This window comes from Bufo gargarizans, chromosome 1 (assembly GCF_014858855.1).
Source record: "Bufo gargarizans isolate SCDJY-AF-19 chromosome 1, ASM1485885v1, whole genome shotgun sequence".
Lineage (NCBI taxonomy): Eukaryota > Metazoa > Chordata > Amphibia > Anura > Bufonidae > Bufo > Bufo gargarizans.
Window position 1 is genome coordinate 540,596,049 of NC_058080.1, and position 12,475 is coordinate 540,608,523.

General features: G+C 47.9%; 1 protein-coding gene across 1 annotated transcript in view; it reads right to left on the reverse strand.

The window, feature by feature from the left end:
* Window positions 1–11,463: 11,463 nt before the first annotated feature.
* Window positions 11,464–12,475, reverse strand: part of LOC122924434 (macrophage migration inhibitory factor-like) — a 44,112-nt gene continuing 43,100 nt past the window's right edge. Inside the window, exon 3 of the mRNA XM_044275530.1 lies at window positions 11,464–11,649. Coding sequence (XP_044131465.1) covers window positions 11,550–11,649 — 100 coding nt within the window. The 3' untranslated portion in view covers window positions 11,464–11,549. The remainder of the gene's footprint in view (window positions 11,650–12,475) is intronic.

Consider the following 12,475-nt stretch of genomic DNA (forward strand, 5'->3'; position numbering starts at 1 on the left):
ATAGTCAGGAGTCTGTGGAGACAGAAGTGAGAAGGCACCAGCCCAGGATATGCTGAGGGCCTTCTCCTGACATGCAGCTACCAAGTAAAGCAACATTTGGTTTACCAACTGTGTACTCTATTAATCCTCCTGCAAACCGGTGTGCCACCATTACAGGCACTGGCGTCACGATCCTTAAAGGGACCTTACCTAAGGCACTCAAAACACCTCCATACCATCAGGCCTGGTCCCTATCTACAGAGTGTGCCCCAGAAGAACTAGTGTCTGCCTCTCCTTCACTGCTGCATGCCTGCCCAGGGTTCTCCTCAGAAAAGTGAGTAACCCTCGATTGCCCATACCGTGACCTCACTGTCGCTAATACCCTGCAGGTCTGGCGTGCTGCATAAATTGGCGTCACGAACAGGATACGATCATTCCTGCGCCATTGCGGATACAAAAACTGTGTGCTGTTATTTGCCTTAAAGTGACCAAGCCCTAATTGCTTTATTGAAAATTGCTGGGCCAAAGTGAACTTGTCACTACCAGAGCTTTGAGACGTTCTCATAGCTCTGTGTCTCCACCCCTGTGATGATGTCACTTAGGGTTGGAGGTTTTCTCACTGTTCTGTTTCTCCGCCCCTGTGATGAGGTCTTTACTCCCAGCTGTCTCTCCTGCGTTTGATTTCTCTGCCTTTAAATCACCCCTCCTCCTATTGCAGGGCGTGGATTATATTTCTCTTTTCAGTTGTAGCTCTGCCTTGAGTATCTTCACTTCTTTAGCTACTAGTTCTCTGGACCTGTGTTCTGCTGCTGCAAGCACTCCGGATATTGCCAGCGGTCCTTGGATCCGTCTTCTCTGCGGCTGCAGCTCCATCAGCTAAGTGTGCAGACTTTGTTATGTACCTGGTGATTTCCTGACTGGATCTGAGGTGGCCCCGGTTCCCTCCATATTCTGAGCAGGGCATCGGTGGCCGTGCCCCTTCCACTATTGTAGGGGTTACAGGGCTCATCAGTCTAAGGTACGCGGGCATGCCTCGTTCCACCATTTGGATCCGGGCATGTGCTTTAGCAACATAGGGAGAGTGTTGAGGGTCTGACAGGGGTCACCCTTTCTCTTCCCTAGTTTGGGGTCCGGTCAGTAGCTCTTTTTACTGTGTATACTCTTGTTACCCTTAAACAGCCGTGACATTATAATCCACCAAAACCGTCCTTGTTGACATGGATCCGCTTTCTGACCTGGTTGACCGCATGCAGGGTCTTTCTTTGGAAGTAGCGGATCTCCGTCAATCTCTGACTCAGCTACAAGCATTGGGCTCTGCTCCGGCTCATGGAGTCTGTTGCGAGCCAAAGGTCTCACTTCCGGAAACGTTCTCCGGGGGCAGTGAGAATTTTGTTCGCTTCAGAGAGGCATGTAAACTCCATTTTTGTTTGTGTCCCCACTCCTCTGGTAATGAGGAACAGAGGGTGAGGATTGTCATCTCCCTGCTCAGAGGTAATGCTCAGACTTGGGCTTTTTCGCTGCCATCAGGGGATCCTTCCCTGCGATCCGTGGAAAGGTTTTTTGTGGCCCTGGGGCAGATATATGATGACCCGGATCATGTTGCTCTGGCAGAATCGAACTTACGTGTTCTATGCCAGAACAAACTGTCTGCGGAGCTTTATTGTTCTGAATTTCGGAGATGGGCAGCTGATTCAGGCTGGAATGATGCTGCACTCCGAAGTCAGTTCTGTCATGGTCTCTCAGAGGATTTGAAAGATGCCTTTGCTTTCCATGAGAGACCAACATCCTTAGAGTCTGCCATGTCATTGGCGGTACGCCTTGACAGGCGTCTAAGGGAAAGAAACAAGACCTCTCCGTCCAGCCATTGTCAGTCTAGGGGCAATGGTGCGGACTCATTCAGTATGCAGGGGTCTCATCCTGTCTCGCTCCCCTCTGAGGAGGAGCCCATGCAGCTAGGCCGACTTGCCCCTGATAAAAGAGGATTTAGTCCTCAGAATATGGTGTGTTTTTGTTGTGGGGGCATAGGTCATTTGGCAAATGTTTGTCCGTCTAGGAGATTCCTGAACTGTACTAAGAGCGATAATAAGAGAAAAACCTCAAGAGGTGGATCATCAAGTTCTGCTTCATCTGCTACTTTGGGCAAAGTTGATGTGGGAATTGATGCTTTTCCTCTGACCTGCAGTTCCCGTTTTTTCCTGTCTGCCAGGGTGGCGCTAGAGAGCAAAGTCATTCCTTGTGAGATTTTTGTCGATAGTGGAGCGGCCGTCAATCTTATTGACACTCAATTTGTAGCCTTGCATGGTTTTCAGGTTTGTACATTAGAAAAGGATATACCTGTTTTTGCTATTGACTCTGCCCCACTCTCGCAGAGATCTCTGAAAGGCATTGTTCACAATATCCGGCTAGCTGTAGGTGACACTCATGTGGAGGAGATATCTTGTTTTGTCCTTAACGGATTGCCTTCTCCTCTAGTTTTGGGGCTACCCTGGCTCACTAGACATAACCCCACTATTGATTGGCAAGGAAGGCAAATAAATGAGTGGAGTGACTTTTGTAGAGAGAATTGTCTCACAGCCACTCTTGCAGAGGTGTCTACTAAAACTCTGCCATCATTTCTCTCTGATTTCTCGGATGTGTTTTCCGAGAGCGGTGTTCAGGAGCTACCTCCTCACCGGGAGTTTGACTGTCCCATTAACCTCATTCCCGGCGCCAAGCTGCCAAAGGCACGCCTCTACAATCTCTCACAACCGGAAAGACTCGCAATGCGAACCTATATCTCCGAGAGTCTCGAGAAGGGGCATATTCGTCCCTCAAAGTCGCCTGTTGCCGCGGGTTTTTTTTTTTGTTAAAAAAAAAGATGGCTCTCTGAGACCTTGCTTAGATTTTAGGGAGCTGAACCGTATCACGATTCACGATCCCTATCCCCTTCCTCTGATCCCGGACCTCTTCAACCAAATTGTTGGGGCCAAGGTGTTTTCCAAATTGGATCTGAGAGGCGCGTACAACCTGGTCAGGGTCAGAGAGGGGGATGAATGGAAAACGGCCTTTAATACCCCTAACGGGCATTTCGAGAATCTCGTTATGCCTTTCGGCCTGATGAATGCTCCGGCCGTCTTTCAGCATTTTGTTAATAGTATTTTCTATCATTTAATGGGGAAATTTGTATTGGTGTATCTTGATGATATTTTGATTTTTTCCCCTGATGTTCAGACTCATCAGGATCATCTTTTTCAGGTCCTGCAGATACTGCGGGAAAATAAACTGTATGCCAAGCTGGAGAAATGTCTTTTTATGGTATCAGAGATTCAATTTCTGGGTTTTCTCCTCTCTGCTTCTGGTTTTCGCATGGATCCGGAGAAGGTCCGTGCTGTGCTGGAGTGGGAGCTTCCTGAAAATCAGAAGGCATTGATGCGCTTTCTGGGTTTTGCTAACTACTACAGAAAGTTCATTTTGAATTATTCCTCTATTGTCAAACCCCTTACTGACATGACAAAAAAGGGGACGGATTTTTCCTCTTGGTCGGAGGAGGCGCTTGCAGCCTTTTCTAAGATTAAAGAGAGTTTTGCGTCTGCTCCCATCTTGGTGCGTCCCGATGTTTCCTTACCTTTTATTGTTGAGGTGGATGCTTCCGAGGTGAGTGTGGGTGCAGTTTTGTCCCAGGGCCCCTCTCCTGCCAAATGGCGACCTTGTGCCTTTTTCTCTAGAAAACTCTCCCCGGCAGAGAGAAACTATGATGTGGGAGATAGGGAGTTGTTGGCCATCAAGTTGGCTTTCGAGGAATGGCGCCATTGGTTGGAGGGGGCTAGGCACCCTATCACCGTATTTACCGACCATAAGAATCTGGCGTACTTGGAGTCGGCCAGGCGTATGAATCCGAGACAGGCCAGATGGTCTCTGTTCTTCTCCAGATTCAATTTTGTTGTTACTTTCCGCCCTGGGATCAAGAATGTGAAGGCTGATGCTCTCTCTCGCTGTTTTCCGGGAGGAGGAAACTCCGAGGACCCGGGTCCCATTTTGGCGGAGGGGGTAGTTGTTTCTGCTCTATATTCCGATTTGGAGGCCGAGGTCCAGGCTGCCCAGTCTGAGGCACCTGCCCGTTGTCCCTCCGGGAAGTTGTTCGTGCCTCCTGAGCTACGTCACAAACTCTTTAAGGAACATCATGATACAGTTCTTGCTGGTCACCCCGGGAGTAGAGCCACGGTAGATCTCATTGCTCGGAGATTTTGGTGGCCGGCTCTTCGTAAGTCTGTGGAGGGATTTGTGGCGGCTTGTGAGACGTGCGCTCGCGCTAAGGTCCCTCGTTCACGACCTTCAGGTTCCCTTCTCCCGTTACCCATACCTTCCCGTCCTTGGACACACCTGTCCATGGACTTTATCACGGATCTTCCTCGTTCCTCGGGGAAGTCGGTGATCCTGGTGGTCGTGGACCGTTTTAGCAAGATGGCTCATTTCGTTCCTTTCCCTGGTTTACCCAATGCTAAAACGTTGGCGCAAGCTTTTGTCGATCATATTGTTAAATTGCACGGCATTCCCTCTGAGATTGTTTCCGATAGAGGCACGCAGTTTGTGTCCAGGTTCTGGAAGGCTTTCTGTTCTCGCCTGGGGGTTCGGCTGTCCTTCTCTTCTGCTTTTCACCCGCAGTCGAATGGTCAGACTGAGCGCCTCAATCAGAATCTGGAGACATATTTGCGCTGTTTTGTGGCGGAGAACCAGGAGGATTGGTGTTCATTTCTCCCTCTTGCTGAGTTTGCTTTGAACAACCGTCGTCAGGAATCTTCTGATAAGTCACCATTTTTTTGGTGCAAATGGGTTCCATCCGCAGTTTGGGACATTCTCGGGAGGGGCTCTTTCTGGTTTACCTGAGGAGGAGAAAAGATTCAGAGTAATCTCAGAAAGATGAGTGAGAAGTATAAGCGTGTGGCTGATAAGAGACGTGTGCCTGGTCCGGACCTGAATGTGGGTGATCTGGTGTGGTTGTCTACAAGAAATATTAAACTGAAGGTTCCCTCCTGGAAATTGGGTCCCAAGTTTATTGGGCCTTATAAAATTTTGTCAGTCATCAATCCTGTTGCCTTCCGCCTTGATCTTCCACGGGTTTGGAAGATACATAATGTTTTTCACAGATCTCTCTTAAAACCATATGTCCAGCCCACGGTACCCTCCTCTTTGCCTCCTCCTCCGATTTTGGTTGATGGCAATCTGGAGTTTGAGGTTTCCAGAATTGTGGACTCTCGCATTGTCCGCGGTTCTCTTCAGTACCTCGTTCATTGGAAGGGTTATGGTCCTGAGGAGAGGATGTGGGTTCCGATGTCGGACATTAAAGCCACTCGCCTTATCAGGGCATTTCATAGGGCTCATCCTGGGAAGGTGGGTCCTGGGTGTCCGGAGTCCACCCGTAGAGGGGGGGGTACTGTCACTACCAGAGCTTTGAGACGTTCTCATAGCTCTGTGTCTCCACCCCTGTGATGATGTCACTTAGGGTTGGAGGTTTTCTCACTGTTCTGTTTCTCCGCCCCTGTGATGAGGTCTTTACTCCCAGCTGTCTCTCCTGCGTTTGATTTCTCTGCCTTTAAATCACCCCTCCTCCTATTGCAGGGCGTGGATTATATTTCTCTTTTCAGTTGTAGCTCTGCCTTGAGTATCTTCACTTCTTTAGCTACTAGTTCTCTGGACCTGTGTTCTGCTGCTGCAAGCACTCCGGATATTGCCAGCGGTCCTTGGATCCGTCTTCTCTGCGGCTGCAGCTCCATCAGCTAAGTGTGCAGACTTTGTTATGTACCTGGTGATTTCCTGACTGGATCTGAGGTGGCCCCGGTTCCCTCCATATTCTGAGCAGGGCATCGGCGGCCGTGCCCCTTCCACTATTGTAGGGGTTACAGGGCTCATCAGTCTAAGGTACGCGGGCATGCCTCGTTCCACCATTTGGATCCGGGCATGTGCTTTAGCAACATAGGGAGAGTGTTGAGGGTCTGACAGGGGTCACCCTTTCTCTTCCCTAGTTTGGGGTCCGGTCAGTAGCTCTTTTTACTGTGTATACTCTTGTTACCCTTAAACAGCCGTGACAGAACTGTAATAATTTGCGGTGTGAAGATTATATTACATGGACTGTTTGCCGTTTGTTTAAGCCACCGCTTGCTGTCAGTGAATAGACAGCGATTTTGCTCAAAGATGGCCGCTTAACCTGACTGGATTTATTTGCTGCGTCATCTTCATACTAAATTAGCGGTAAAAATTGGCGCCTTCTGCTGAAAAGTGCGGGAAAGGCGATATGTCTGCGCCACCGCCCTGTCTGGACATTTGCATGTCTGCAGAAATGGACTCCGCCTCCCCCATAATGGAGTACCTGGGGGGCGGCCTCCCAGTGCAATGGGAGGATCTGTCTGAAATTATTGGCGCCACCCTGTCGCTCTCCAGAGAAGGATCGAGCATGTTGAAGAGTGAAGACTGCTCTGCTGGGATGTCAGCGCCTGACCTGTTAAAAATGGATGTTATTGGTGTAGAGCAAGAGGATGCTCCACCGGCCTACTCTCCAGGACCAGAGAGACCCACCTGCCTGCCACCGAGGACGCAACCGGAGACCTATTACGGCTCCTGGAGAGACTTTTTCCAGCCCTCATTCAAGTGGTCAGCATTAGTGGCAGAGATCCGGGAGGCCGCAATAAAGAAGACAACTAAAACTAAGATCTACTATGAAGAACTGGCAAAGACCGTTCATGAGCGCCACACTGACACCCAACCCTGCCTGGAGAGTCGAATGGGGTTGGTTGTGGCATTTGACAAGGACCGAGGCTTCAGTTTCATAAAAGACTATACTACCGGCAGAGACTTATATGTTAATCGGAGGTCCGTCAAGTGGCGCTACCTCCCAGAGCACCTGCATAACCTCCGCGAGGGAGAGGAAGTTGAGTTTACCCCTGCCGAGGGCCTGCGAGGCCCATACGCCACTGCTGTGTCCCGTCCCAGGAAGAAATCGGAGGACTGGGAAATCGATGAGGACCATACTGGCTGTGAGCGCGAATCTGTGCGCTCTCCAGAACCGGCCCATCATGCCTTTCAAGAACGGGGCTCCTTCATTGGCCCGAACGTCTTTTGGCAACCTACAGTGGTGGAGAAGAGGGTAAGCCCATGGCCCTCACCTGAGCTGCCTCGCAGGGAGAAGACCATCCGCGAACTAGAAGATGCGGAAAGATTCCATGCTGCCCTGGAAAACATCCGAAAAGGAAAGAGAGCGGACGTCTCACCTGAACCTGCAGCGGCTGCGCAGGACGCGCCATCTACTTCACAAGTGCCGGCGACGACATCGGAGGACAGCGATCCTGAGACTGAAAGCCTGGACAACCAGATCGTGCGGCTGGAGAAGCAGTTACGTGAGCTGCGCCAGATTGCCTCCGCCAGGATCCGGACTCCACCGGACCAGGAGGAAAAAGGACTTAAGGACTCGGACGTCTCCGGGTCTGAGGTGAGAGTACCTGTCCCTTCCAGCCGGTCATCTTTAGTGTCCGCACCTGCGGTGAGGTCCTCCTACGCTGTGCACCGACGCGCAGAGCAGGAGCCTAAAAGGAGTACAGCCTGCTTGGAGACCGAGTGTATTCCAGGGGACTAGAGGAGCCTCCTAGTCAGCCTGAAGCTCCTGAGGCTAAGATTAGCTCAGTTGAGATACCCCAGTAGTAGGAGAGCACCTCCTGGGAGAAACCTGCAGTCACCTTTCCTATCCAGCAGTGAAGACAGCTAGGAAAAGAACGTATTGTAACCTTAAGCAAGTGCCAATACTGGAGGAAGGATATTTACACCAAGGATTTAAGCCAACAATTAGGCATCCGGGCCTTGGGATCCAGCCAGCTAGCAAAGCTGTGGGGATAGAGCAGCATTGTACTGCAAAGCATTAACTGTATACCCTCCAAGTATCTTGCAAGATTGAAACCTGCTGTGAAGTAAACCTGCTGTGCATTTTCTACTGTAAAGGACTGCATTATACACCACTGCAACTGATTGTAAAAAGTTGGACTGTTTCACCAAAAAAAGCAACGTTTGGTTTACCAACTGTGTACTCTATTAATCCTCCTGCAAACCGGTGTGCCACCGTTACAGGCACTGCCGTCACGATCCTTAAAGGGACCTTACCTAAGGCACTCAAAACACCTACAACATCCAGGGCACCTCACATACCATCAGGCCTGGTCCCTATCTACAGAGTGTGCCCCAGAGAAACTAGTGTCTGCCTCTCCTTCACTGTCGCATGCCTGCCCAGGGTTCTCCTCAGAAAAGTGAGTAACCCTCGATTGCCCATACCGTGACCTCACTGTCGCTAATACCCTGCAGGTCTGGTGTGCTGCAAACCTACCTACAACATGAGACACTTTAAGTTCCCAGTCCACCCCCAGGTTAAAAGTTATCCACAGTGCCCCTGTGATATACCCAGTGCTATATCCACAGTGCATATATAGTACGATCATCTGATGACCCCTTCTCCATACACCTCTCATGCCCCACAGATGTTCTATCACGTCAGGGGGCGCAAAGGGATTATGAGACTGCAACTGTCCAACCGTGTCGACATATTAATGTAATTATCACACTGTGTAGCAGTGGGCTATAGGCTGACCTTGGAGTTACATGTGCGGATGCAGTAGCATTGCACCAGAAGAGTTTTTTCCGAGGAGTGGCTAGGGTTTAAAAAGGAGGAGGTTAGAGATGATAGTCCGAGGGGGTATGGCAGAATGCTGCAAAGCCATGTTGCACCTGCCATTAATTAGTCAACTGTGAGGAGGATCCATGGTTGGAGTTAGGCCTGCTGAGATGATTCATGATTAGTGTTGAGCGAACTTGTGTCATCAAGTAAGGTGTACGAGGTTCTGGTTTGGGTTATCTAAGAATTAAGTTATGGACTCCGCTACCACGGAGTCATGATGATGATGAGATCCAATGACGCTGTTTGGCTGCCTTCACTGTGGACCTGCTCTGGACTAGTGTAGCTAAATGGGCCTCTTGGAAAGAGCATTTGCTTTGGGAGCAGAGGCCTTCCTGTATATTGCAAGCAGTTCCACTTCTGGCCTAGAGACTGTAATGAGGGTGCTCCTGAGCCAGATACCCAAAATTTACTGTTACCAGAGATCGTCATATACAACCTCCTGGTATGAGTGCACTGAGGAATTTGTATAGTGCTAAAGTCTATCATGAGCGGCACTATAGCCTGTGTCAAGAGGTGGTCCTGTTATTGTTGGTAACCACCTGTGGAGTTACTCTGCAAGCAGCAATTTCCATTGCTGTTGATAGCTCTATGCCTCACTACTGTATGTGTGTAACTGCCCAACTCTGTGCTGTTATACTGTATGTAACCAACAAGTTTTTCCCCTCTGTGAGAGACTGTAACTATCAGATAGTCCCCGTTTTCCATGGTTCATGCTGTGTAAATGAATAAGTGAGAGAGGCTGCAGCATGATTAACCAACAAGGTTAGACAAAAGGGCACATTATGGGACTTGTAATTATTTTAGTCACAAGTCCCCTTTTCTAAGCCAGTTTTGCAACATGTTCACCAGTTGGGCGGAGTGTGAGAGTGTCAGGGGCAGTGCTGGGGCTAGGACTCCAGCCCCAGCAATAGGGCTACATGGTGACATGTTTCGTGCGTCTTTTTGTCGCACAACATTTTTTATCATGATAGTCAATGGTGTTGCACTGTGACATGCAACATGCTGTGATTGCGACACGACAGTCGCAAAAAATCGATCTAAGTTGGATTTCTGTGCGACTTTCACGTTGCAGCATGTCGTAGTGCAACACCATTTACTATCATTATAATAAATGTCGCCGTGTAGCCCTAGCCTTAGGGCTTATGCACATGAGTGTGTGTGTCCCATGCTGTGGACCGCAAGTAGCGGTCTGCAATACATGAGTACCAGCCGAGTGCAAACCGTTTGCGGATCCTCACGATATATTCCACACTGCAAAAAAAATGTTCTATTTTTTTCCAGCGCGGATGCGCTGAAGTTCAGGTTTGGGTTAGGTGTTCTGTAGATTTTAATATTTTCCCTTATAAGGCTACTTTCACACTTGCGTTCAGAGCGGATCTGTCTGGGGTCTGCACAGACGGATCTGCTTATATAATGCAGACGATGGGATCCGTTCAGAACGGATCCGTCTGCATTATATTTTAGAAAAAATTCTAAGTGTGAAAGTAGCTCAGACGGATCCGTCCAGACTTTACATTGAAAGTCAATGGGGGACGGATCCGTTTGAAAATTGAGCCATATTGTGTCAACTTCAAACGGATCCGTCCCCATTGACTTACATTGTAAGTCTGGACGGATCTGTTTGCCTCCGCACTGCCAGGCGGACACCCGAACGCTGCAAGCAGCGTTCAGGTGTCCGCCTGCTGAGTGGAGCAGAGGACAAACGGTGCCAGACTGAGGCATTCTGAGCGGATCCGCATCCACTGAGAATGCATTAGGGAAGTACGGATGCGTTCGGGGCCGCTTGTGAGAGCCTTCAAACGGAACTCACAAGCGGAGCCCCGAACGCTAATGTGAAAGTAGCCTAACATGGTTATAAGGGAAAATAATAGCATTCTTAATACAGAATGCTTAGTAAAATGTCCATTGAGGGGTTAAAAATAATAAACAAATTTAACTCACCCCATCCACTTGGTCGCGCAGTGGATCTCCTCTTCTTTCTTCTTTCTTCAGGACCTGGCTAAAGGACCTTTGATGACATCACTGCACTCATCACATGGTCCATCACATGGCCCATCACCATGGTGATTGACCATGTGATGAGCGCAGTGACGTCACCAAAGGTCCTTTTTTCCCAGGTTCTCAAAGAAGAAGAAAGAAGACAAGCTGGGCTGCGCGAACAAGTGGATGAGGTGAGTTTAATTATTATAATTTTTTAACCCCTCCATCCCTAATTTACTAAGCATTCTGTATTAAGAATGCTATTATTGTCCCTTATAACCATGTTATAAGGGAAAATAATAAAGATCCGGTCCCCATCCTGATCGTCTCCTAGCAACCATGTGTGAAAATCGCACCGCATCCGCACTTTCTTGCGAATGCTTGCGATTTTCACGCAGCCCAATTCACTTTTATGGGGCCTGTGTTGCATGAAAAACGCACAATATAGAGCTTGCTGCGATTTTCACGCAATGCACAAGTGATGCGTGAAAATTACCACTCATGTGCACAGCCCCATTGAAGTGAATGGGGGCGTTCGCCTCACGCATTACACCTGCGGGGAATTCTCGCCTGTGTGAAAGGAGCCTTAGTCTAAGGCCTTTTGTTCGGAGCCTTACTTAACGCATAGTACAGCATTTCAGTGTCTGATGAAGGCCATTTAGGCCAAAAATGTTTAATTATTACACTGGGAATTTCTTGGCTATGGTAATGGTGTGCCACTGACCTAATTTTAAATTACGTGTATATTTGCGAAAATTCTATTATATATAAACCTTGTAATTGTGATCCATACATAAAATGATTGAATGAATGACTGTTGTTTATCGTGATTATTTATTGAATAAAGTACAATATAATCAGATGAAGCATTCAGGTACATTATAGCTACAAATAGCTACGATTACACCTTTGTATTCCCACTTTTATTTTCAAATCCAGCAAGGGTAGTACTGTTCCAGCCAACATTAGCTCCAATGATGTCAATGAAGTTGATGTAAACCCTGAAAAAGACAATGGAAACCACATGAAAACAACTTGATGTGACAATATCCCTACAACATTAGATAGGGTAAGGGTCCCTACACACATGCATTTTGTTTGCCATTTCTTTAACAAGTAAAAACCAAGCTTTTTTTTTTTTAGCAAAGAAGTTCTTGTGTCCCGAGTCTTATATTCCCCATAGACATTTCTGGATTTGGCTCAAAAACTGCTACTAAAATCTGTGTACCCTTAAAGGGCATCGCCACATCTGCACCTATGACACTGGCTGTCCTGTACCACGTGCACTCGACAGCTGAAGGCATCTGTGTTAGTCTCATGTTCATATGTGTCCTTCACTGCTGAGAGAAATTACGTTTTAATATATGCGAATGAGACTCTACGAGCAATGGTTGCTATTAGAGGCTCTGCTCTCTCTGCCACTAGAGACTCATTTGCATATATTAAAACATCATTTTTCTCAGCAATATGGCACATAAGAACACAGGATCAACACAGATGTCTTCAGTTAGCTAGCGCAAGTCAGCTAGTTTCATAGATACACATACCTCCCAACTTTTTGGACAGTCAAAAAGGGACACTTTGGGTTCACTATGTGAAAGATCCATTTTTTCCTGCAGATTTATACACTTTTACATTATACTATTTTACACAATAGCTCAAAACTATTTCCAACTTCAAATTGCATGAAATAATGAAATAACATACAAGATAGGCTCTAATATACAGATAGGAAACAAACACTTTCTGCATCAATATTGTAAATATAATACTGCAATTCTATACCTCAGATCAACTTAGGTCAAAAGTAGGGACTGTCCCTCCAAT